Source organism: Diorhabda sublineata, chromosome 2 (assembly GCF_026230105.1).
Source record: "Diorhabda sublineata isolate icDioSubl1.1 chromosome 2, icDioSubl1.1, whole genome shotgun sequence".
NCBI classification, from domain to species: domain Eukaryota; kingdom Metazoa; phylum Arthropoda; class Insecta; order Coleoptera; family Chrysomelidae; genus Diorhabda; species Diorhabda sublineata.
In genome coordinates, this window is record NC_079475.1 from 38,179,747 (window position 1) to 38,206,273 (window position 26,527).

The window sequence follows — 26,527 nt, forward strand, 5'->3', positions numbered from 1 at the left end:
ATAAATTACAAAATGTGATTTATAAATAGAAACGCTCGCGTTCCAACGTCAAATCGAACGTAACGCCAACGAGAGCGCAAGCGCGAAAGTAATAGTGTATATCTCCAGCTGTAAACAGTAGTAGTAGCTCCAAAGCGTGTTGGGCTTGGGCATTATATGCCACTGAACAATTTCACTAGAATTTTACATAGCTGCTCATGGTTTAGTCAGCTGAATGTCCAATATCAATAATAATTTTAATGTAAATATTGCAATATTTGCCCTTGAAGACAATATGGTAGCTGGTTGTGGCATAATTCCGACAGAAAAAATACTCATTCATAAAAGCACCAGCGTTTCAGATTTTTTTAGTTAATCCTTTCATTTCAGTGATGTTTGCAAGGAAAAAGTATCATTCATGTTTGTTACATAAAGAAAAATTATTATTGAAGGGTTAAGTAGTACGTTCATGATGGATAATCAAACTCGTTGTATAAAGTAAGAATAGCAAATGGATTTTATCGGGTCTAATTTTTCTGTAATTACAAGACTTTTATGTATTCTGACAACATTGTATTTGATGCGAATAAGTGATTTTTGACGTTTGACATACACAATTTGGCTAACCTTGTTATACAATTGTGCCAATAGAATATGGTTTTTGCAAAAATGACATTTTTTGTACTATGGAGTGCGAATCTACACGAAACGAGTATCCTAACCTATTGTGACCCAGTTACTGGGTAGTAAAAAATAAATAGATATAGCTGAATTACTTACGTTATTATAATAAACAGCCTAAATAAAATATATATTCTTTAACAATGGCTGTAAGCACCAGAAATGTACCAAAATTACTTGTACAGGTAAGTTTTAATATCATGAAACACAAATACTATTTGATGATATAACACCTTAGGTGAAGAAATAAATATATATTTCACCAATATAATTCAAATGTAATATTATTTGGAGAACGGTGATGAGTTTTAATTCAGTGCTATAAATTTGTTTTATTTATCATTACATTTATTTTTTCAAATTCCAGGCTCTTCAAGTCCTACCAAGGACAAGTTCAAGATGTTTTTCTGTAAGTACATTTTAATATATTTAAAAAATTTTCTATTAAAAACGTTTTAGTCCGGAATAGCCGAACGGCCCGACGCCAGAACAACATGTACATTAATACCAGGAGATGGTGTTGGCCCAGAACTCATGTATTCAGTTACAGAAGTCTTCAAAGCGGCTGGAATACCTGTAGATTTTGAAACGTATTTCTTTTCAGAAGTAAATCCCACTCTTAGTGCTCCAATAGAAAAAGTTACTGAAAGTATTTCTAGGAACAGGGTTTGTCTAAAAGGAATATTGGCCACCCCCGATTACAGTCATACAGGTGAATTGCAGACACTCAACATGAAACTTAGGTAATTATTATCAAAAATATTTTACAGAAACATTTAATGTAAAAAAATTAAAGTATAATATATGAAATTGAAGACATGGATTTAGATTTGCAACAGCTATCTGAACAAGCAACTCCACACCTGGTTGTGGCTATTTTTAAAATTTTTCATTTGTTTATTTGTTGTATGAAACTTTGGGGAATGTAGTAATGATCATTGAAGAGAATTTCATTTAATCCAGAAAAATATATTTTAAATGATTTATAAAAAATAATAATAAAATGGAAAATTAAAAAAAATATTGGACTGAAAAACATAGCTCTGTATTTTCAAAGAAATAAAATAAATTTTATCACATCTTTAACAAAAAACTGACACAATAAAACAAAAAATTGGAAAATAATTTTTATTATTGTAAGTAAATTTACAAAAGTATAGAATGATAGTATAATTTTCAGTAATACATAGAAAGCAGCAACAAAAAATAAGAATTCATGGTAATAGCAGCGAAAGGGTTAATCACTTTAGTCAATTTTAATAAAATAGTGCATTCTAAACATTCTATTTCAAAGTTATGTCTTAGTACAGCATTTTAGTATAAAAATTTGATTTAGGAACTTCATCCATGGAGCAACTGGATTCTAAACCATTTCATATTTTCATCATTTACTAGTTTGTTTTTTGTCCACACTGGTTGAACCAGTTAAAGATTAATAACATACTTATAAGTGATATATTACATATTTGGTTGCCAAATAAATTCTTGATTCAGTTACTGTTGAAGTATGGTTGGATGGCATATAAATATATTTCGATTTTTTCAATGTGAATAGAAAAGTTCTCAAATCATGCGAGGTAAAATTAAAAGAAAGAAATGTAGGATGCAGTTGAGTGCTGGTATAATCAGATTTAAATGCTTTTACTGCTAACTGCTGATGTTCCGACACCTTGACAAAAGGTAAATAGCAATGATACTAGAAATTCAAGGTTACTATTGATATACAGAGGCTTTGAAGTTATTAAACACATAATTACAGATTACAGTTAGTGGTATCGCATAATTTACAGAACATACACTGTATAAGAGTTTAAAATAATTTATTAAGAACTATAGTCATTGAAAACTATTTACAAAAAATACTGTAAGTAGATGGCAATATAAATTCTTATAATCATATTAAGATGCAATGTAATGTCATTCTATCAAGAAACAGTTCTTTGGAGAAAATTTTTCAGATTTAAATAGATCAGACAGTGCAGTATCGTAAGGTGATTCTGGTAGCAACTTTTGGACAAGCCTTGGAGGTAATGGAATCAAATGAATTGAGGGAACCATCCAGCAGTCTCACACCATTTCGACACACATGGACTCTTTTATATAAATTTATTATTTCTTAGACCTTTTGATATGTTTATGTTTGTAAATCGTCATGATTCTAAGTCTCTTCTGGGGACGCATCTTGTAGTACCGACTTTATATCAGTTTCCATATTCTTTGTTCTGTAATAATAAATTTTGTTGGAATATTGTGAGGTATATAATTTTTATTCCTTTATAAAAGTTTGATAATTTTTTTGAACAAATATTTCTGATATTTAGGAATGCTCTGGACCTCTATGCCAATGTAGTTCACGTTAAATCTCTACCAGGTGTAAAATCAAGACACAGCAATATCGACTGCGTTATTATTAGAGAACAAACTGAAGGAGAATATTCTGCTTTAGAACACGAGGGAGTCAAAGGGGTTGTTGAATGTCTTAAAATTGTTACCGCTATAAAATCTCAAAGAATAGCCAAGTTTGCTTTTGATTATGCTACTAAAAACAACAGAAAGAAGGTAACCGCTGTACACAAGGCTAATATTATGAAATTGGGAGATGGTTTGTTCTTAAAAAGCTGCGAAGAGGTGTGTATATTTCATTATAACTTATAAAAATAATTATATCTTCCTATTTTGTTGTAGATGGCCAAGTTGTATCCGAAAATTGAATTTGAAAAAATGATCGTAGATAATTGTACCATGCAGATGGTATCGAATCCACAACAATTTGACGTTATGGTTACTCCAAATCTTTACGGTAACATCGTGGATAATTTGGCGTCTGGTTTAGTTGGAGGTGCTGGCGTCGTTGCTGGAGCATCGTACTCCGCTAACTGTGTTGTCTTCGAACCGGTTAGTTTGGTTTATTAAATAATGTTTCCATATATTTCAACCAATGATTTGTAGGGTGCGCGTCACACTTATTCAGAAGCTGTAGGTAAGAATGTCGCTAATCCCACAGCGATGTTATTGTGCGCTTCTAAAATGCTCAGACACGTCAATCTACCAGTTTACGGAGAAATGATTAGGAATGCCATCGAAAAAGTTTTAAAGGATGGTAAAGTGAAGACAAAAGACGTCGGAGGACAATCCACAACTCAACAGTTCACCTATGCAGTTATTAGTAATCTAGAAATACCCAAAACTGCTTGAAGAGTCCTAACATCCTTATTAGAAATAATATTTAATCATTATAGATAGCTAGATATCAATTTTATATTGTGATGGTGATGAAATGTAATAACTGTCACTAAGTTTCAATTAATAAATGAAATTGAAACTTTTGATTTTGATCTTTTATTCTTCTATTATGGTTAAATAAATATATCTAGTCGAAACTCTCAATAGCTATTAGATGACTTCGAAATAAGTATTATATTTATTTTTCAATTGTACATTTTTGTTGTGAGATTTTAAATTATTAAAATAAAAATGTTAAAACTAATCTTTTTTATGTTTGAACCTGTTTTCGATCCAACCTCATAGAAAACTTCAATTATGAACCTAAAGAGACCCCATGTTTTGAATTAAACGATAGCAATTTCTTTCTTATCCTGCTTCTGTATCTAATCTTTGTTCTGTCTCATCTAACCCCTTTAACCTCTATTTACAACTGCCACTAAAAATTTATACCATCCATCAACTATTCCTCCAATAAAACCCATCACAGCTTCTCGACGCATAGATCTCTCAAAAACGAACCCTTTTCATATTTCCACTACTCTACCATGGACTAATGTCCTGCCTAAATTCAATACATCCCTCACGAGATACACCCAAACAAGGGATCGAAAATGCTTTCAAGGAAATAGCAACTTAGATTCAATAATGTTAAGAACACGTTCGAAATTAGAAATCTGTGCTCTACAATCACAGGATTTTAAATCCTGAAAACGTTTTATTAGCACCGCGAGCGCATAATTTCAAACTGCGCATGAATCTGGTTACAGAAAATATTTAATATATCTACCGCTAACAAAACAAATAGTAGCAGTTTATGAGTTATAAAAGCAACATGAGTGCAGTCAATGCATTCAATTATCCCAGGTACATTATATTTTAAAAAGAGACTCAAACGTTTCAAATTTATATACAACTGAGAATAAATCAGTATTTTTTTTATTTTCTTCTCTACCCTATTTTCAAACTAGGAGGGCCATTTTAGGAAGCTTGAGTGACACCACTAGAAATCACTAAAAAGTTACTAGATTGGAAGCGATGACATAAAATACTCATGGTAACATTATACAGTCTGGAAATAATGGATCCCAAACTAAAGAATAATTAACCTTATAGACACACAATAAAAGAGCGAATGCATATTATTAAAAACAAAAAAATAATTTCAAGGTCGTTGTCAACGTTTGTGAAAGGTTAATAACGGTTAACAGTCAAATTTGTTGGCACATGAAGTTTTGAAATTTTATAACAATGATGCGATCTAAGTAGTTTCTGATCAAATGTTAATAATTCAGTAAAAACATCCATGCAAATTAACTGTTATTTAATTATAGCTGTATTTCATTTTGTGTTCTAAACATTTACGTAAAAATATGCCTAATCAATGAGAATGACAAAAATGACATTTGTTTATTGTCAATGAAGGCGTGTCACGTGGAAGCGTTTATTTATGTACGATGTGGCTACATTTAGTAAACACCGTGTAGTAGACATATCTTATCTCTCTGATTCATTGATAACTATTGAATTAGATTTACGCCATTTTACATAACGATGCTAGCTAACAGTTACATCGTACATGAAGCGGTCAATCAGAATCAGCAGTTTATCCAAGAATATTTATACACAGAAAGTTTTTATACTCAGCAATATACAACAATGAATAATTTGGAAGAAAACAATTATGAAAAAGAAAATTTTCCAATACAGTGGCACGTTGAAAGTGAAAATCGTTCAGTTGATCCTGAAATTGTAAAAAATACGAATTTAAGAATAGAAGCAAAGGAATTCGTTCCTAGATACTGTTTGGATGTAAATACGAACATTAATTATGAATCAACAAAGGATGCTGATCAGAGTGTTGTATATAACAGATCAGGTGGTTATACATTAGTTTCCACCCCAGAAGAATTTACTAAAACGAGTTGGGCCGATGATACAGCTGAAAATGTGGCTGAATGTTTATCTGATTTAAGTAGTAAGCTTTATAATACGGAATTGAGTGAAGGTGTTCATTTAATACAAGAAAATGAGAGCCAAGATAAACTAAGTACTATGCCAACCAGAAGCTTTGAAGAATTCGTTGGACAAAACATCAATATTAGTGAAAATCCTGAACAATTACATAGGTATTGTAGTGTTGATGAATCACATTTACCAGAATTTAATAATACAGTCCAAACAGAAGATTGTATAGATAGAACAAGTCAAAACAGGGACAAAAATGATGCTGGTAACAGAAACTTTCAACCTAGATATCAATATGATAAAAATAATAGAGAACATAATAGAAATTGGAAAAAGGACGATGGACATTACCGACAAAAAGGTAAATCTAGATATTCTCAAACATTTAGAGAAAATTTTTCAAGAAATAAAGACGAAGAACCAAGAGATTTAAGGAGGAATCACCACTCAAATAGTGACCAGCAAAAAGAGTAAGTATAATAAAATTAAACATTGTTTTTAGTGTTGATAAATTATTATGCTGTGCAAAATTTTTTTAATAAAATCCATATATTTCTATATATAAAATTTAATTTAGAGTGTAAAGTTGAAAAAAAACAGATTTTGAATAATTCAGAACAATTTACTTTATTGTTGAAATATTTACACACAAATACAGATAAACTAGTATTTTTTGTCATTTAAATTGTAGAAATCAAATATTACTTATCGTTATTGAGCAATTTTGATTTTATAAATCATTTGATAAAATTAAAAAAATAATGCATTAAAAATTGTTTGGAAATAATAATGATACAAAAAAATTTAATTGTACAAAGTTAATTTGTTCAATAGTTCAAGATCTATTGTCATAAAAACAATTGCTTATACATCATCAATTATAATAGTTCAGACCAGTCATTTCTTAAATAAGTCTATAATTATATCTTAATTATTCTAAATATTATCATTGAATTTTATCAGAAGTATTAACAAAATAAAAACTTACTTTGTAATAAGTGATAACATAAATTTATCAATGTTTTATACTAAATAATAGAATAGTACAATTTTGATATGAAACACTCTACATATTTTATAATATAATATGTATAATTTTGGGATTTAAAAGGATTTGATAAAGACAAATGGGATGATATCAACTATTTAACAAATATTGAAGAAAAAGTAAACTTTTTTACCTCCCAGCTTGTGTCTCTGTTTGAAAAGCATTTATCCCTTAGAACAGTTCGAGTAATTAAGCCCCTTTGTCCCTGATTAAATACTGCCCTCAAGGTACTAGTGGCTACAAGTTTGCAAAAGACCAATGAGATCAATACTTTCTGAGTGTATTCTGATAAAGGCTCCTGAATCAATTTGTAACAGCTGAGTTAAAAAATTCCTGAGCATCAGTTGGGATTCTGTAAGGGGCATAGCACAGCAACTGCAATGATAAATATCACTGACAACATAATAAGAGCACTGGATAAGTAGAAGGCTGTCATATCCGTATCCTTGGATTACTGCAAGGCATTTGATGTGCTGAATCATTATTTTTGTGTAAAGCTGAAATATCCGAGATTTGATGGAATATTGTGTAATTTTTTTGGGTCTTATTTGAAAGGAAGGAGGCAGAGAGTTTGTACAGATCAGAGTTTATTTGAGGCTGGTGAAATAGTATCTGGTGTGCCACAATGTTCAATAGTTGGCCCACTCTTATTCCTCTCACTATCAAATTCAATGATATGCTGGTGACACCAGGTACTGCACTACTTTCATCCTACAGATCCAGAAGCAGCAGCTGTACACCTATACAAGTCCATTCTTAATTTTAAGATGAAGAAAAAGCTTTGTAAATATCTGGTATTGTCTATTTTTCCCTACTTTAATGTTATTTACCTTTCTTGTCTTGACATGGCATCGAAAAATCGTGTGTTGTAAATTTATTTCTAAGCGAGGTAAGTATGACCATATTTTGGTCGAAATTAATGGTTAAAAGTGTACAACTATTTATTTGAGGGAAAAACTTGTTTATTATATACATAAGACATAAAAATCTGTATTTAGCTGTTAAACCTAAAAGTACAGAAGTACTTTATTTAGTAAACAAGTATGTAACCGACTTTAACTTTTTTGGGTTTATGTAATTATTTAATTAATTTATAGTTGAGACTGTATACTTTATAAGTTGTATTTTGTACACATATCAGACCAATATTATTATAATTATATTTTATTTATTGTAAATTTGTTTTACAGATCACCCTACCGATACCTAGAAAATGATGCCAAACCAAATAGACAATATTCAGACAGAGGTAAAACTCAAGATAAGTACCATAATTATGACAAGAGAAGAAATTATAACAGATCTTCTCCAAACTTCATAAAAAATAGTAATGAAGTAACTGAGATACAATGTAGTACAACCGAAGTAAATATCAATGAAGAAACGAATAAGAATGAGAATAATGAAGTAACTGTTGAAGCAGAAACTCCTACTCAGAAAATGACAGAATTTAATAAATCAAACCATTCAATTAAGAAAGGAAATCAATACAGACATAATCGAAAGGAACAGGATGCTGATGAAGAAAGTTTCAAAAGGAAATGGTCTGATCGACAGTCATACGGCAATAAGGAAGTTGAGGAATCAAAGTCAATAAGTGAGGAAAAAGGTGCAAAACCTAGAAATAGGAATTATCAGAAAGGTAGATTTATGAATCCTAGAAGTTCTTCGAATAATTCTAGAGAATATCGCGATAAAAAAGATGAAAGGCAACAACAACAAATTGAACCAGCAGAAAATACTGAAATAGTTAAATCCGAACACCACAAAGAAAGAAAATCAAAATTTAGAACACCGGACAATAAAACTTCCAATACTGAAAGCTTGGATGAAGAGAAACATAAGGAAAGAAATAGAAGATTTCCAGATAAACATAAATCAATGAAATATAATTCGAAAAATCAGTCGTGCAGTGATGTTGAAGATGGTATCAGATTGAATAGGAGATCGTTTAATAGAGACGAAAGTGAAAGAAAACCTGCAAAATCATTTAGGGATGCTCTATTCGAAAAGAAACACGATAAACCGCGAGATTTGAAACAAGAGCGGGGCGATATTAAAGTAGAAATAACTGTACGTTATGAGGGATTCAAGAACAGACCGTCTGCTGTGTCAAATACAGAACATGTTTTTGATGAAACATACGCAGAATCAGACCCTGAATATAAAGCTTTCCTACAAGATTTAAAAGATAACAAATTAGTGGCGTCAGAAAAAATCAAAGAACAAAATCAAGATTTGTTCAAAATGTCTGAAGATTATTCATTGGCTCACTGTGTAGCTGAGGATATGAGGATGGGGAGTGGAATAGCTGTTACTTTTAGAAATACCTTTCGTCATGTCGATTCTCTTTTAAATGTGAACGAAAAACCTGGAGGTTTGGCAGTTTTAAAACACAAGGACAGATTCTTGTATTACCTAATTACTAAAAGGAGATCCAGAGATAAGCCTTCTTACGAGGATTTTTGGTGTTCTATGAAGCGTTTAAGAGACCACATTAAAAAACACCAAATAGTCAAATTAGCTGTACCGACACTCGGCTGTGGTTTGGATCAATTGAATTGGCCAACGGTTAAACAAATTATGGGCTATTTATTCAGAGATATACCGATTGAAATAATAGTTTGTAATTTTACGCCTAACGAAGACGCTGTACCAACAAATTCAATCAAAATCCATCACAAAAACGACTACCTTCCAAACGCCAAAGAGTCCATAATAGTTTATTTCACTTCGGCAGATTCGTACGTTACTGAAGAAATTTTGGAATTGAACAAACGATTCTCATTTCTAGAAGATTTCAAACGAGCCCCTAAAAATTTCGGAGGTGTTATTAAATCTAAGGTTTCAAATTGTGTTTTGTGTGGGTGTGTTGTTAGAAAAACAATCAAAGACTGTTTCAATTACAAAAGTTTTTCTATGGCTTTGAATACTATAAACAAAATCATCTTGGATACAGGTTGTGGCACTATAGCCTTACAACACCTCAAAGATGACAAGGACGATTTATTACATCAAAAAATCATTACTCTTATTATAAACTACTTGGAAAATGCCGAAGTTTTCGTTTATATGGGTCAAATGGATGAATCCTTTGGAGAAACGTAACCTTGTATTTAATTATTTTTTGCAGTCACTCAAAAAAGTGATTTATACCTTTTTATACGTTATCTACCATTTTGGTGTTGATAATATTAGGTAAACTATTATATTTAACTTTAATTGTGGTTTATAACTTCTTTTTCTTTCATATTTTCAGTTGTCAGAAGAGGGTTTCGGTTCTACTTCTGTCTTCATTTATTTTCCTCAATTTCTTTTAGTAGGTCTATCCATGTTTACATTGGTCTCCTCTTTTGTTTGTCAGTGGTATTTCCACCCTCATTAATCATCTTAATTTTTGTCTATTTTTCTTGTAATTGTATGCATATTTCAGTCTGCTCACTATTTCGATACTTTCTCTACAATAATGGGGACAATGGGTAAATTTTTCTTTTTGATATTAAGACCAATCATCAGTGTATAACAGGTTCTACGTTCCTACATTAAATTGTTATACTCAGGGTTTCATTTTTTTTATATTGTCTTGTCCATGTTAAGTATATTCATCAATATCTAGGAGCTTTAACTGTCCTTTGTTTGTACTCTGTATAGCCCGTATTAGCCCTTCTCTTTTTTAACGACCACATCAAATGTTGTTTTGAACTTAATAAATACAAAGAACATTTCTTCCTATTTCTCTATTGTTACTTCTATCGAGTTTGTTTATTATGTATATACATTAGATTACTATCGATTTGTCTTTCCAGTATAAAAGCTGCCTTCTAGTTGTAGTTCTTAGTAGTGCCTTAGTCCAAAAAATTTTAATAAAGTTTATAACTGGTTCGTACCAGATATATTGCCCTACAATTTTTGCATTGAGTTTTTTTTGTGTATAGGTAGTATTATTTTCGCATCTGTCGTTTCTCCTTTTATTCTTTGAAAATTTTTTTTAACTAATCTATATCATAGTCATCTAATTAATTTTAGTGCCCCTTCTCCAACGGGTTTTGTTTACTTTTACAGTTGAATAGATTATAGCACTTTTCATAAAGCTTCTCTTGTGATTATTTCAAAATTTATAATTGTGGGCCTTCTATTCAATAATTGCCCCAATTTTTTTTTCTTCAATTTATATAATAACAATTTGTTCTAATCACATTGGCTTATAATAATGATTTTTGTCAAAATTATATTTCTTTCTAATTGAACTACTGGTACTGGTACTCATTGTATAACAAGTTTTGAATACATTTCCAACATTTATTATGTTTTGGGAGCTGAAAAACATTTCTTTAATGACAATAAATAAAACCAGTTTCATTTCCATACTCAGGGCTCCTTTCTTGGCACTTTTTATTACAATATTCCATTAAAATTTATTTTTATATTGTATGTAAATGATCAATTTTGGTAACCAAATTTCCGTGATACTTTCCAATAACATGATGATTTTTCTTTGTCGTTATTTAATTTCAGTTAATTTCGAGATTTTACACATTTTCACCTCATCCTAGATAAATTTTATTGATATATTGATAAATAATCGATTGAATGTTTGAAGATATTTTATTTTAAATGGATGAGAAGAAAATGGTAAGAGATTTCTCCACATATATTATAGAAATTTTTTGTAATTATGCATATTATTTTACAATCATGTAATTGCTTTCTACTTATTAACTATATTTGGTTTCTTTTATATTTTTATAAACATTTTAGGAAAACCTTTACTAGACTATGAAAATGGTAATTCTATTCTATATTCTATACTTCTATTTTGATTCAAGAACCTTACATGAAAATTATATCAGAATATTTTTAATTGTGGGTCATTGAAAACTTATTTATGATTAATACTCTCCCATGAAGTGATTCAGTGATTCAAAGACTGATCAGGTTTAACCCAAACTAGTTTTCCAGATAGTAAAAATGTAAGCGGTTTTTAATATCAAGCATAAGCCAATTTCCAAACATCTTTAGCAAAAAATTTGAGATTTCTATACTGTAAACCAAAAAACAAGTTTTAGAATGATCTAAACATCCAATTTTTTATTATTTTAACAATTCATAACTTGATATATCCATTATAAATCCAAATTATTGAATTTGAATCAATTTTTTTCTTAAACAAAAATCATATTACCAAAAAATCATAATCCACAGAAAATTTAATGATATTTTTAAAGAGATTAAACAATTTCAGCCTCTATATAATATTTCAGATACATTTTTAACATAATCAGAGGGTACTATGGTACTTCATTTGATATCATGCATCTTTCGATATCAACAAACCAGTAGCTTATAAAATTTTGAAATTGGCTATGCTCACAAACTAAATATATCCACAATTTTTATATAGAATATTATTTAGTTGATTCTATGGAGGGTTTCATCAATATCAAATCCTTTGTAGCGAAATCCCCCAAAAACCACAAAACATATTTTTTTACAATTTATTATACCATAACGAAAAGTTTTTTATTGAGCATAAGTATATAAATGTAAAATATTTAACCAACTTGAATATAATTAACTGTTCCATTGGTTTCCAATTCTTCTTTGAGTTCCTTACTTAAGAGTCAAAATTTATCGAAACAAGAACTGGGGCCACTAAAATGCAAATTTTCAAATAGTTCATTTAATTTAAAATTAAATTTAATTTGTTACAAAATTTAACAATAATTTGAAAAATGAAAAACAAGGCAACTGTAATTCTACTACAATTTTTCTTATTTCCTTAAGATCTGTAGATCTTTCAAAACCCAAATAAACCTAAAGAAAAAATCATTTGAACTGGTAATCTGAGGGGGCACTTGATTACTCCATTATACATGAAAAGTATTTTCAAAATAATATTTAACGTTTACTGTCTTTGAGAAGTAGTTTTAGAGTTGTTGGTTATTGTTTTATGTTGCTACAACTTGAAAAGTAATTAATTATAGCAAATGTGAATCCTCACTCAGGTAAAGTGGAACAGTTTAATTTATCACGAAGTTCTAAAATTAGATTGGAATTAAGCTGACTAGCGATTTTATATACATATGTTCCATACTTTTTTCTAGCACTGTATATACATATTTTACACAAAAAACATGAGTTTTCTATCTGTGTTGCTTATGTAATAAATACTTTTTTTTATTTAGCATACTTTAATTAGCACGATTAAATTTATGTAACAAAACTGCATAAAGTACAAATCTATACAATGTTTTTTAGGTAAACAAAAATTTATTTTAGGTAAATCCAACTTTTCATTTGTTATTGTTTTTTTTTTCAGTAGCGGGTTTGTCGCCTGTAGGCTTTTCTTCTTTGTATTGTAAGTAGATATTGGGATCTAATATATACTATGACCTGTAGGATCTTTTGTGGTCCCTTTTTCTTGCTGCGATACTACCCAGTGTTTACAGCTGAACTGTTAATCCTACACCCTCCCAGGTGTGGTGCTGTGAAATTCCATAATGTTTCACATTTCGAAATAATGTGAATAGAGGTCTAGTGTCTCTTGTTAGTATTCGTAGGTTGTTTTTACTTAAATTGATACATTCAGCAAATCTTCTCTGGTTATAGCTTCCCAGGAGAGTCCTTGTCTGTCTCAGCCACAGAAGGTTGTCCCAATAATTGGTTTTGCTCATAACTACATTCTTTTCTCTAATGCCTTTTCAATAGAAGGGTTCAAGTCCCATGAACAGCAAATTTGATCTTTAGTTCACAATTATTTACATTAAATTTTTCATTAATAAAATCTCTACTATATAATTTGATAAATGAAGTTTTCTGTAAAATTCTTGATTATTTTTCTGTTTTATATTCAAAATTTAAAAATAATAAATTTCAGTAGGTATTTTGAAATTAAATTTGATCATTTCCTAATTAGATCATTGAAATTGACTGATTGATTGTGTAATTAGATTTAACATTAAGTAACATGGATGAATAAATATAATTATTGGTTAAAAGTTATCATTAAATAAATTGTGAATTTCAATTATAATGTATCGCTGTTGCAATATTCATCATGCTAATAGTATATTTTACGAAGTGTTAGCAATTATTCATTTAGGGATGTTCAAGTATTTACTATGCTGCATATAATACTATATTTCCATTTTTATCAAATTACTTCAAACTTCTGTAAAAAATTTTGAACAAAATTTGCTGCATTAGGCTACAGCACCTCCATGAAGTTGCCTCTTGTTTTAATTATTTTAAAATTTCATTAATGCCAATTGTGAGAGAGTGAAAAGAAAAATTGTTAGAGAGTAATTATTTCAATTAATATTAAATACTTACATAAGGCGAAATGTGCTTGATACTCCCTCAGCAGTGGGAACTGCATTGTGCAAGACATCTAGCAGCACCGATCAATAGATATGTGGAAAAGGTACAATCTTGCACTGTCAAGGACTACAAGATAAAACAATGTCCTTGCAAGTTTGGGATACACCATGGTAAACGTTGTCTACATTGTAAACATGAATGAATACCTCCGTCACTTATTTGGTCGAATTGGCTAATATTCCAGGTAAATTTCCCATGAGAGAAACAGTTGAGGAAACGATTGAAGGTGGTCCAACCACAGGATCAGCCAAAGCAAAAACTGCCACTTCTCATGAGAAGACCTATATATGTCCTGCTCAGCAATTGCAACTTCTCGCTGATGTGTATCTTGCTGTTGGGGAAAATTTTTGAACTCTCTTGTCAATATACATTTCAGAATGGGTACACTAACTGTATCAGAAGCAACATCTGCATCGGGGATGATAAAATTTCTACAATCTAATCATCGACTGTTTTTGAACCATATCAATTGAGTACTTCAATATGTTATGGAAGTTCTTGCTATACCAATATCAGCCGATCACAAATTATTACAATTACTTGATATATGTATTAGCCAATTAACTAATTACTCTCTAATAATTTTTATTTTCTCTCTTATCGTCTCTATTAGCATTAAGGAAATTTCAAAATAATTAAACCAGGAAACCAACTTTGCGGAGGTGGCTACAGCCTACTCAACCAACACTGTTTTTTCAATTTTTATATCCAAATAACTGTCATCCTCCCATTTAATCCATTTTCTTTCTTTTGATTTGAGCTTAACTTCGAATTACTTTTTAAAGATCCGATAGTGATTATCTTGTTAATTAAAAATTAATCTAATGTTTTCTTTGAAATTTAGCTAAAGTTGGCCTAAATAAATTATACATATTATACACATTAGTTTATAATTCCAAATAAAATGTTTGTTTATGCAGTCTGTGATACTATATAGTAATGCATATATTTCGGTGTATTAATGTTTTTGTGAATGTACCTAAATAAAAATCTTTTTCTATTTAATAAGCTGTTATTGAATCAATATTTGTAATCAGGTATCTTTTTAGCACTTATTGTTATATTTGGATAATCGCTAAATAAATAAATTTACAGTTGAAAATTGTGTTTTACTACGTCTTCTAAGCAAGAACTCTTCTCACCCATGGAACATAACCTATGTTTTGTTCTCTGGAACTGTCCACCCTCGTAATTAAACTGTCAAGTTTTAAGGCAAACTTTCGCCACGTATTTTCAGCCTTGATATATTAATACCAATCAAAGCTAATATATAATGTCAGATATAACAAATTTCAATAAAAAATGATATGGGATATTATTTAAACATAAAATTCAATTCAATTAACTACGGGATTTTAAAACTGTGAGAGAAATTATCGTTATAAGTAAAGAAATGAAGTTAGGAACTTGAAATTAAAGATTGATTTCTCAAGATGCCATCAAAATACTATTTGGCAACACTGCAAAAAGTGAACTTATGACGCTACTTTAAAAAAGTGTATTTACAGTTTATTACGTTTTTATATGGATTTTTTATACTTAGTATTCCTATGCAATATATAAATCAAATTAATCAACCTCCTATTGTTAATAATCTGTGATTAAATCTGTTACGGATTCGAAAATCCCGCTCCCTCATTGTGTTATGGCTGCTGGTAAGTTGTTTCGTTTTTCGACAACAGTGTGACCCCGATGAGGGGCTATGTGAATTTTTCTTGTGCAAAACAATCGCAATATCTAGAATTATGGAAGGTAACTATGTATTATTATTAAATTGTATTAATTAGTAGGCGGTGAGTGATTTGAAAAATATTTTATTCTACAGTTTTTTCAACCACCATGCACTCTGTCAGAAATCAAGCCTATAGTTTTTCTTTGATAATTCGCCTATAATTATTATAAACTTTTTAATTAGTTGTTTGAATTTAAATTCCTCGTCTATTTGTGCAAGAAATTGCCTATCCACCTAAAATTGTATAGTTTTAATAATTACGTTTATATTTATTCAATCAACGCATAACCCTACTCGGCGTAATTTGTGATCTTTCTAAGTATGTGAATTACGTAGTGTCTAAGGCTCGTATATCGATTTAGAGTCTGTATAAGATCTATTAAGTAATCTAAATAAAAATTAAAGTACTACATTAACTAGGTATGGAGTTAGCACATATCTCCTTTTATAGATACTTGTTTGACATCAAAAATTAATAAACAACCGTATTTTTTCGGTTTTCTCAATTTATTGATAGTTTTAGTTGATTTAAGTAGTTAATAGAATGTTTTCAAATAGATAAGCAAATTTGCATTGAGTGAATTTGTTAGTTTTGTATCACAATTTGTTTACGTTGATGTTACCATAATTAATTGATGTTAAGGACAGTGGCATTCCCTAATCTCATTTCTGGGTTGAGGAAAAGAAGAGACTCCAACAGGATTATAGTAGTACAAAGTAAAAATTTTATTCATCTTGTTAAATAGATTATAAATTGATTGTGCAATCTTTTGCGTTTTGATCCATTGCAATCAAAATTAAAAGACAGAAAAATTATTATAGACTGTTTTGCATCAGTCTTTTGATAAAAAAATGAAATATATTCCAAGGAAATAAATAATTTATCTAAAATCAGTATCTAAAGTAATTCAAATAATTGTCAAACTCAAAAAATATGAATTTTGGATAATGGTGTGTCTTTTTTTGTAATAAAACATTAAATAGTTCAAAGGCAGATATTGAAGGAGGTTGCGGATGGTGTAAAAGAATTAAAAGTAAAAATGACAGAACTCTATGGAGAAGGATTGTGCTACAAGATATGAACCTACTAAACTTGTAGCATTTTCGATATATATCTTTCCTTTGAAAGACATTCATTTGATAATAGTTTGATATTTAAGTTTCTTTAAAGAATGTATTTTCCATAATAATGATACAATTTATCTTATAAGATGTCAACACATTTGTTAAATTAAATTTATAGATTGAAGTTGATATATTTCTCATGTCTCGAATAAAAAAGAATCACTTTTTTTGAGAACCCTGTAATATTATTATATGACAACTTCCTGTAACACACAAAAACCTACTTTCATTTCAAAAACTTGAAATACAAGGAACATATGATAAGCCTGAAATTTGTGGATGTTTCATTTATTATTATGAATTATTTATCAAGAATTTGACATTTATATTACTTTGATAAAAGCTATAAAATATGTTGCACAACTTTATCTTGTTATAATTTGTTTGATTATGAGTTGTTTGAGCTTTTGTAAGTGATGACGGATATAGTGGAAGTATGCAACACAAAAATTAAGTTTTCAAAATAAGTTTTTGTTTATTGTTGTGAGAATATGCTTAAAATGATTTTAACAGTTAATATCAGTTTCATTTGCACTTCTTCTAATTTAGTTAGCTTGTTCAAACTTAAATACTTGAATCATAAAATAACTTCCCTTTTTCTTGTCTATTATTGAATATAATCAATTTTTGTTTCTCTTCTTAGGTAATGGTGAAGTTCAATGGTGTTTCTCTCAAGTGAAGGGAACTTTAGATGATGATGTAACAGAAGCTGATATAATATCATGCGTGGAATTCAACCACGACGGAGAACTCCTCGCCACTGGCGACAAGGGAGGCAGAGTAGTTATTTTCCAACGTGACCCTGTATCAAAAACAGTTCTTCCAAAACGTGGAGAATACAATGTCTATTCCACGTTTCAGTCGCACGAACCAGAATTTGATTATTTAAAAAGTTTAGAAATAGAAGAAAAAATAAATAAGATAAGGTGGTTGAGGCGTAAAAATCCAGCTCATTTTTTGTTATCTACCAATGACAAAACCATTAAATTATGGAAAGTTTCAGAAAGGGATAAAAGAGTTGAAGGGTGAGTTATTTCTGGGCATTTCTAATTTGAGAATTGGTTCAATAAAGGTTTTAATGCTATGTTTCCCCCTTTAACATTTAGATAATAAGTATAGAAATCATTTGGACTTTTTAGGTATAATACTAAATCAGAAAATGGTAGCCTAGTCGATCCTACTAGCGTTAGTTCCTTAAGAGTACCTATTATTAAGCCCATGGAGTTGATGGTGGAGGCTTCACCAAGGCGTATATTTGCAAACGCACACACATACCATATAAATTCAATATCTGTGAATTCGGATCAAGAAACATATTTATCAGCAGACGATTTAAGAATCAATTTATGGCATCTTGAAATAACGGATCAAAGTTTTAATATTGTTGATATTAAACCAACAAATATGGAAGAACTTACAGAAGTTATAACAGCAGCAGAATTTCACCCGACCGAATGTAATTTGTTAGTATATAGTAGCAGTAAAGGGACTATTAGGTTATGTGATATGAGAGCTGCTGCTCTATGTGATAGACATTCAAAGTTATTCGAAGAACCTGAAGATCCGACTAATAGGAGTTTTTTCTCTGAAATTATTTCTAGTATTTCAGATGTCAAGTTGTCAAATAACGGAAGGTATATGATTTCTAGGGATTATTTATCAGTTAAAGTTTGGGATTTGCATATGGAGACTAGACCTATTGAAACTTATCCGGTAAGAACATTTCAGTTTATTTAGAAGTAAATTTTATTTTTTTCTCTAATAGGTAATAAATTTACTGAGAATATTGATTATTATCAATTCTGTTATCTTTCCAGTTGTTTTACTGCTGTATTGGATACCCAACAATCCGACCATCATTGGATCATTTTGTATGGTTTGTTTTTTGATTGCACCTCATTTTTACCAGTCTGAAAATATCTTGTTTCTAGTTGTCCTAATATTTTTGTCATATTGTGCGGTCTTCTGTATATATTCTCAAAATCTTTAAGCTATGCTTTGCTTTTTTTCCTCTACTCTTTTTCACTATACCTCTCCATCCGTTTCTATCCTCTGTTCTTTCTCTCCACCCAATTATTTTTACTTTATTTTCCACTTTGTCTCCGTCTACATGTCGAGTAGGTCTTGCAAATACTGCTCTAGGTGAGATTATGTGGGACAGCATGGAAGAGTATCTGCCATGGTAGTATCTGTAAAACAGAGTCAAACCTTTGACTTTTATTCTATGCTATAAGCTGTCCAAATTTCAGGTTAATTTTTTTGTTCTCTTCTGTATTGAGTCGAGCATCTTCAGGGTATACTTTGCCGAGCAATACTACAAAGATGGACGAATCTGGGCTTTGTAGATAATTAAAAGCTATTGGGGAGTTTATAGCTTTTTGGTCTTAAAAAGGGTTACAAGTTTTTGTAAAGCCACTTTAGCTAATTTTGTCAAGTGCTTATGCCAGGTGAAGGTTGCAGTCCTTTGTACAATTTTCCAACTCTGGTGATATGTTGTCCTAAATGTATGAGAAAGTTTCAGGGGGACATTCTCATGCGTGCCCAAAATGTGTCCTGATATTCTTTCAGTTGCAAAATAGATGGTGATATTCTTCCAGATCTTGTTTCACTTCATTTATAGAACTCTTGTTTACTTAACATGTCAATCAGCCACCATTTACATGCTGTAGAGATGTCGTCATTATGTTAATTACTAATGATTATCATCATATTAAATTAAACTGCCTAACCAACCTTTCTCCTTGCAACCTAGTTAAAAGCTGACTGACCCTCAAGTCGTGGTAAATCTCCACTTTGAACTTCTACCTCTTTACCATGCGATTACATTTATACAAGTATTGCATGGACGAATGCTTTTGGGTAATCAATAAATTACTTATTATAAACAACTCTTTAATTTCAGCTTATACTGTGTGGTATGTGTGTTAGGCTGAATTTCTATCATTTGTTGTAATTTTCTTTGTATCTTTATTGTGGTAATATGTTTCATTTTTACATTATTTCTTGTAATGATATATGAAATAATTAATATATTTTTGCAGGTACATGAATATTTACGAGCTAAATTGTGTTCTCTTTATGAGAACGATTGTATTTTTGACAAATTTGAGTGTTGTTGGAATGGTAACGATTCGGCTATAATGACAGGATCCTATAACAACTTTTTCCGGATGTTCGATCGGTCGACGAAACGTGAATTAACGCTAGAAGCTTCACGCGATGTCGCCAAACCGCGCACCGTGCTGAAACTACGAAAAGTATGTTCGCAAGGTAAAAGAAAAAAGGACGAAATTAGCGTGGACTGCTTAGATTTTAATAAAAAAATATTGCACACGGCATGGCATCCCGCCGAAAATATTATAGCTGTGGCAGCGACTAATAATTTATTTTTATTCCAGGATAAGTACTAGGATAATAATTTTTATTGAATTTAAATGAAAAAAATAATTGTTTTTCATCACGATTTCTATATTTTTACAATTTTTTTCTCTCCCGGTGATTTGTAGGGGGGCTACTTTTTTTCAATTTTCGCTTGTCCGAAGTTGAAATAAAACTTATCGAAAGGTAGAACCAAGTGAGTGCTATTTATTCCCTGGACTATTTATTTTAGTGGTCTTTGAATGGTAGCTGTCATATTACGCTGAATATTTCAGATTATACTTATTTTAAATATATAAAATGACATTATTATGAAAATATTCAAGATGAATTAATTAAAGTTCTATCAACAGAAGAACCGTTCAATTTTTCTCTTCTTGTGTTTCGTTTAAAGCCATATGCCCCTCTATTTATAATGATTTGAAAACGTTGACGTTTCATATTGATTAAATGTCGAAAATCTTTTAATAGTATAATTTTGTAGACCTCATGTAAGGGGTTGTTAAGTTTTGGTTCAGATAGAAAATTTTTATCAATGGTTTTAAATAATTACAATCGATTAAGGGGGTATTCTGATATAGAAGCTTAAAGTTTAGGCATTTTTGAAACTAACGTATAAAAATCATGAAAAACATTTTTACTATCCATTTTTTTATTGAATTGATATTTATAGAATTTTTGAAGAAAATAAAAAAATCCGAATTTCAATAAATCACAGGTTGGTAAAGTAGGGGCTACAAAAAAACGGTGCACCCTGGTTGACATGATTCCAGCCCTTGTAGTGATCTGGATAAAAAAAATTCTTAATCTTTAAAAAGAAAAAAAATCACAAAATAGCGTCGACATATCAAACTTTTTTTAATATTTTCGAATTTTTTAAAAATACTCCAAATTGAAATTTTTAAAAATCCAAAGCAGACGCGATAGAGCAGTACATAGAAAGGATTTCCACCAAATTTGAAATTAATCGGTGGAGTAGAACTTGAAATATTATGTCAACCACTTCAAAAAAGTAACTTCGAGAAAAACAGCTAATATGCTAAAATCTGTTTAAGGACATATTCTTAAGGGTGTAAGCTTTGAATATGCACTATATCCTCAGGAAACATGTTCTTCTGATGCAAAAGACAAAAAAAAAATTAGTTTCTCAAAATATTTATAGGAAAATAATTTGTCTTACTAAATTTGATTAAAATAAATAATTTGCTTTATAAATTTCGATTCTGTTATTCTCTTTCTTACTGAATTAGATAAGGATTAGAAAAGGCAATTATGTACCAATCTACTCAACTCATGGTTATTATTGTTATTTTCGTTCTTTTTAGGCCATGTTAGCAAAAAACTGTAAGATTGTGTGTGGTGGGAGATATTGCAAGGGGTCATTGTATGCTTTTTCCATGGGTGAAACTTGAATAGTGGATCAAATTCCTTTTCAAATCAAACCCCAATAGCATCTCATAAAATTTTGTCCACCAACTCTATTCAAGTCTAAAATATCTTCAGTTTGGCATATGCCGAAAATAACCGTTTATTAAGAAATTATATTGCATTCAATTTTATTCAGATTCCCTTCTATAGTTTCCGATTTCAAAACATCAAGTTTTGTTTGTATTTATAAATATCGATTAAACTTAATGTAAAGTTTTTTTTCTTGTATATAGGGTGATCAAATACTTTTTGTACAGTTACAGAATCATGTTTACGATGATGATTCCCAATGAAAGACATATGGGGGTTTCATATCTTTTCGCAATACTCATGTTGTTAATTTTTTGTCTAATTACTTTTTTTTATATAAATTATCACAATTTGAAGTCATTTTGGGTTTATAACTGTCAGATTATTGAATTTTCGAATCCATTTGGGAATATTATTTGAAAATTTTTAAAATCAAAACTTAACAATCTTATTAATTTGGATGCATTCAAGGCGGTTAAAAAATTGGTTTCTGAATGATTTTATCTTATTCTATGTGCATTTTTTAAATTTATTCTTTATTATAAAAACTGGTTTTTATATTACAAGGGCCATGTGATATTTTTTCAGCAGTTATATTAAGCGAATACTCTTGAAAATTTAATACAGAGTAAGTCATTTCTCGTTTTACAACATTTGGTGTCTTATTTTACAATCGTTGAAGCTTTGAAGGAGGTGCATGAAAATCAAAAGTATTATTCGAATTTTATTGTTTTATATTTTTTAATCGTTTATAATGTATAGCAATAATCGGGTTAATTCACATTAGAAACTTAGGAAATGCCTTACTTTTGTTTTATTAGCAATCAGTTTATACAGAGGCAAGCGAGTTAGTGTCAGTTTAAATAAATTAGTAAAAATATTTAATATCTAACAAAAAATATTTAGAAAAAAGACAGTTTTAGTGAAAATAAGTTTAGTACTAGGTTTTTTATAAGATTAAATTCATTAATTCCGATCTGCATTCTTCAGTTTATTAAATTACTTTTATATGTCTACGATTTGAATCTTGGTTGATATTTGGTAGATCTTTGCTTCCCGTATTGTGAATAATCACGTGCAGCTTTCTAAAGAACCAAATTTTAAGTTTCTGTCAATGATTAGTGTCTTTTGATTTTCCATAATGTTTTTCAACCACGTATAGTTACAAATTTTTAGTCATTCAATCACATATAGCTTTCTAAAGTCTCAAACTTTTAATTTTCGTCATTGTTATGTTTTTTAGTCATATATAGCTTTCGTAACCTAACTTAACCACATATGGTTACAAATTTTTAGTCATTCTCATTAATTGGTAGTTTTTGACTTCCCATAATGTTTCTTAATTAAATCCAGCTTTCAAAATTTTTAGTATTTGTCATTGGCTAGAACCATATCACGACCTATGATGTTTTTTAATCATATATAGCTTCTAAAAGTTCAAAATTTTCAGTCAATCTCATTAGTTGGTACTTTTTGACCCCCCATAATGTTTTTATAGCACATATAGCTTTCGAAAGTTCCAAATTTTTGATCAATCTCATTAGTTAGTACCTTTAAACTCCCCATAATGTTTCTTAATTAAATCCAGCATTCGAAAGTCTCAAAGTTTTAGTTTTTGTCATGGTTTAGTACCGTTTGACGCCCAATTATATTTTTTAATGAAATATAGCTTTATAAACTTCCAAATTCTTAGTCGTTCTCATTAATTGGTAATTTTTGATTCTCTGTAATGTTTTTTTTTATCGCATATAGCCTTCGATAGTTCAAAATTTTCAGTCATTCTTAACAGTTGGTACCTCTTGACTCCCCATAATGTTTTTATCACATATAGCTTTCGAAAGTTCCATATTTTTTTGTCATTCTCATTAGTAGGTATTTTTTAATTCTCTCACTCACATAGGGCGTCTCAAATTCATATCATATACAACTTCGAAATCGTGCAAAATCTATTGTACATTATTTTCTCAAGTGAAATTAGTAAACTAAGAATTAAATGTGGGTGAAAGTGTCATAATTCGAGTTGTGTCTCTTTAAATTTAATAAAGCATACCATTCATATAAATTTTACTGCCACTTGATATTTACAAGACAATAGATATATGTATTTCTGTACTATTTACCAAAATATTATGTTATATATGCCCCAATGCTAGCCTCTGTGTATTTCTGTATATATTTAATATTTATATGAAAAATGTACAGATTAAATGTAATATTAGATAAATAATTTTGCTAAACAAATCCTCTGATAACGTGCTTAACCGCATATTAAGAAAATAAACAGATAAATAAACAATATGAAATGTAAAAAATAAATAATATTCTTAACCATAATTAGATATTTGTACAAATTGTAAATAAACAATATACTTTTTACCCATGAGTTTTGTCATGTGATTATCCTGTTGGAAGTTTAATTTTTCATTTTGCATTAAATAAATCGTATTAAAAGCATTTTGTTTCCATTTGACTCGTAGACATGACATTCTTTACTTATGACATCACATTAACAAACAAATCCAAAGCCGTTCCTTTTTTGAATCTATTTGGTAGGTATAAACGCGTCTTCAGTTTAATAACATTACAACAAAAATATTTTGCTTCTCATGTTTGAGGGCTCGAGCTCCACCGCTAGAAGATCTTCTTTCTTTAACCGGTGCTACGGTCTTTTGAGAACCAGGGCCTTCTCAACAATCGACTGCCAAAACTTCTATCCTGAACATGGTGCCTCCAATGTCATTGCGGAATCAGATCTGCTTCATCGTCTTCCAACCACCGATGGCGCAGTCTTTCTCTCAGTCGCCGTCCTCCAGGAACTCCATACATGGCTGTGCATGGACCAAAAATCTTTCGTAGGATCTCCGCTCACTTGTCTTCGTCATATCTCATGTCTCGCATCCTTATTTGACTGCGTGTTTTGTAAATTGTGAGCTTTGACCTTCGTGAGAGCTCCCTGAACTGCCCAGAAGCATCTGTTTCCCACAGCTTGCCTTGATCTCCGTTGTTATGTTATGCTAGAAAATGCAATTTGTTATTAATATTAACGATCATTATACAAAAATGCGTGTACTTTACAAATGAGTTATATGTAAACCCTGTGGTTACTATTAAAAGAAGTAGATACTGTGTTTTGAACTAAAATTGATTTGAAGTTGACTATTTTGTAGATTTGATTGGTCAGTACATAATTGGTTTTATCTTAGACTATACAGTTACACAAACTATTACTTTAGCCTAGAAAGTGGTAAAACATCTAAAAGGACTAAATCTAAACGATTTTGCACTATTCTAAATCCTCTTAGTGGCTTTTAATAAAAAATAATTGAAAAGAGTTTTTATGGTTAGAAAATGGTTTTCGATTTTTTTTAAAAAAAAAGGGTAAAATTGTTTAAAAAGAATCAAAAATTCTTTTCAAAAAACAAGACAGATTATTAATTCCTACAAAAAGAATCAGGAAGAAACGTTTCTATTCACTTTTTACAATTGAAATGCAAAAATAACAGGAATGCATAAAATGGAATCAATTTTTGAGAAAGTAAATCCTGGTTTAAAGAAAGAAATTAAAAATGGTTAACGTTGTGTCTAAAAGATATTTTTCCTTCAAAGATAGAACCATTGAGTAAATTGTAATTGGTTTTCCATTGCTATACACCAAACAACCTTTTTCCTTGGAAATCATGTGAGTTGTAAACAGAGTCAATGCGTTCGTGGTTTCTTGTTACACTTTCATTAAAATTTTGCCTAGTTCGTTAGAATTTGCAATTAAACTTAGATTTAATCAAAGTTAAAAAACAAACTTTCCACTTCACCTTTGAAAAAAACGAGTTTTGCAAGTTTCATCTTATTCATGTAACAGCAATTTTAAATAGTGTGTTATAATTCGTCGAATTGTTTCTTTGTTCGTTTTCAATAATATGTAAACGCTCGTCTATTATATCAAATATTTAAATTATACCTTGATGTCTATTTACTGTGTTCGGTTGTGTAAATCTGACTGTTAGGTATCGCTCTGCAATCCACTTTATTTCGATGGCACTGCTCGGTTTGTGTTTGGTTGTATATATTTTTTAATACTCTAGGGCTTTTTGAAAGCTATAACCCGTGCTCAGGTAGATCACCTATTAGCTGAACGAGATTTAGATCACAGTTTCCGAATGTTGCGTTCAATGGGAATTGAAAGTAGACAGGGAAATAAATAATTTTTAAAGTTCAAACACCCATAGATAAATACAATAACCCGTCAGCTGATCGATTCATCTACTGGTCTATCAGAGTAGAAGAGATCATATCGTACGACTACGATCCGAAGGACTCTGTAAGTTTCCGAACATTCTTATCCTGATTGGGTTAACCCAACCATAATTTCCGGAAAGTCCTTTCGAGTAAGATTTTTTTTATCCGAATCTTGAAAGACGGCTATCAGATTTGTTTTGCATTTTGACTTTTCGTTTGACATTTCAATGTTTATCAATTACCAATTTTATTCGACAGTTGTTTGTACATATGTAGTAGTTTTATTCGTAATGTATAAAAACTGACTGAGTATAATATTTCCC

At 30.1% G+C, this 26,527-nt stretch overlaps 3 protein-coding genes across 4 annotated transcripts; all 3 read left to right on the plus strand.

The window, feature by feature from the left end:
- The first annotated feature begins 588 nt into the window (after positions 1 to 588).
- LOC130440823 (isocitrate dehydrogenase [NAD] subunit beta, mitochondrial) lies at positions 589 to 4,147 on the plus strand. The gene is made up of 6 exons (XM_056774178.1): positions 589 to 845; positions 1,028 to 1,069; positions 1,120 to 1,403; positions 2,982 to 3,288; positions 3,346 to 3,555; positions 3,610 to 4,147. Exons 1-6 carry the CDS (start codon positions 804 to 806, stop codon positions 3,853 to 3,855), a joined length of 1,131 nt encoding a protein of 376 aa, XP_056630156.1. The 5' UTR covers positions 589 to 803; the 3' UTR covers positions 3,856 to 4,147.
- Positions 4,148 to 5,290: 1,143 nt separating this feature from the next.
- On the plus strand, positions 5,291 to 15,380 carry LOC130453083 (protein kinase 4-like). The gene is made up of 2 exons (XM_056792675.1): positions 5,291 to 6,320; positions 8,089 to 15,380. Exons 1-2 carry the CDS (start codon positions 5,437 to 5,439, stop codon positions 10,004 to 10,006), a joined length of 2,802 nt encoding a protein of 933 aa, XP_056648653.1. The 5' UTR covers positions 5,291 to 5,436; the 3' UTR covers positions 10,007 to 15,380.
- A 320-nt stretch (positions 15,381 to 15,700) lies between these two features.
- On the plus strand, positions 15,701 to 24,425 carry LOC130453000 (protein phosphatase PP2A 55 kDa regulatory subunit). Of its 2 annotated transcripts, none has more exons than XM_056792568.1 (4): positions 15,701 to 15,933; positions 17,779 to 18,160; positions 18,275 to 18,848; positions 20,177 to 24,425. In XM_056792568.1, the coding sequence occupies exons 1-4, from the start codon at positions 15,924 to 15,926 to the stop codon at positions 20,543 to 20,545; spliced, it is 1,335 nt and encodes a 444-aa protein (XP_056648546.1). In that variant the 5' UTR covers positions 15,701 to 15,923; the 3' UTR covers positions 20,546 to 24,425. The 2 variants fall into 2 exon arrangements, with proteins under 2 accessions (XP_056648546.1, XP_056648547.1); XM_056792569.1 differs by having other exon boundaries at positions 15,755 to 16,030.
- The last annotated feature ends 2,102 nt before the right edge of the window (positions 24,426 to 26,527 follow it).

What these genes read in the sequence shown, in the direction of transcription:
- LOC130440823 (XM_056774178.1), top strand. Translation starts at nt 804, where the DNA reads ATGGCTGTAAGCACCAGAAATGTACCAAAATTACTTGTACAG. An exon ending in TACCAAAATTACTTGTACAG is followed by an intron (nt 846 to 1,027) that starts GTAAGTTTTAAT and finishes TTCAAATTCCAG; the next exon opens with GCTCTTCAAGTCCTACCAAG. An exon ending in ACACTCAACATGAAACTTAG is followed by an intron (nt 1,404 to 2,981) that starts GTAATTATTATC and finishes TCTGATATTTAG; the next exon opens with GAATGCTCTGGACCTCTATG.
- LOC130453083 (XM_056792675.1), top strand. Translation starts at nt 5,437, where the DNA reads ATGCTAGCTAACAGTTACATCGTACATGAAGCGGTCAATCAGAATCAG. An exon ending in AATAGTGACCAGCAAAAAGA is followed by an intron (nt 6,321 to 8,088) that starts GTAAGTATAATA and finishes TTTGTTTTACAG; the next exon opens with ATCACCCTACCGATACCTAG.
- LOC130453000 (XM_056792568.1), top strand. An exon ending in AGGGATAAAAGAGTTGAAGG is followed by an intron (nt 18,161 to 18,274) that starts GTGAGTTATTTC and finishes TGGACTTTTTAG; the next exon opens with GTATAATACTAAATCAGAAA. An exon ending in GACCTATTGAAACTTATCCG is followed by an intron (nt 18,849 to 20,176) that starts GTAAGAACATTT and finishes ATATTTTTGCAG; the next exon opens with GTACATGAATATTTACGAGC.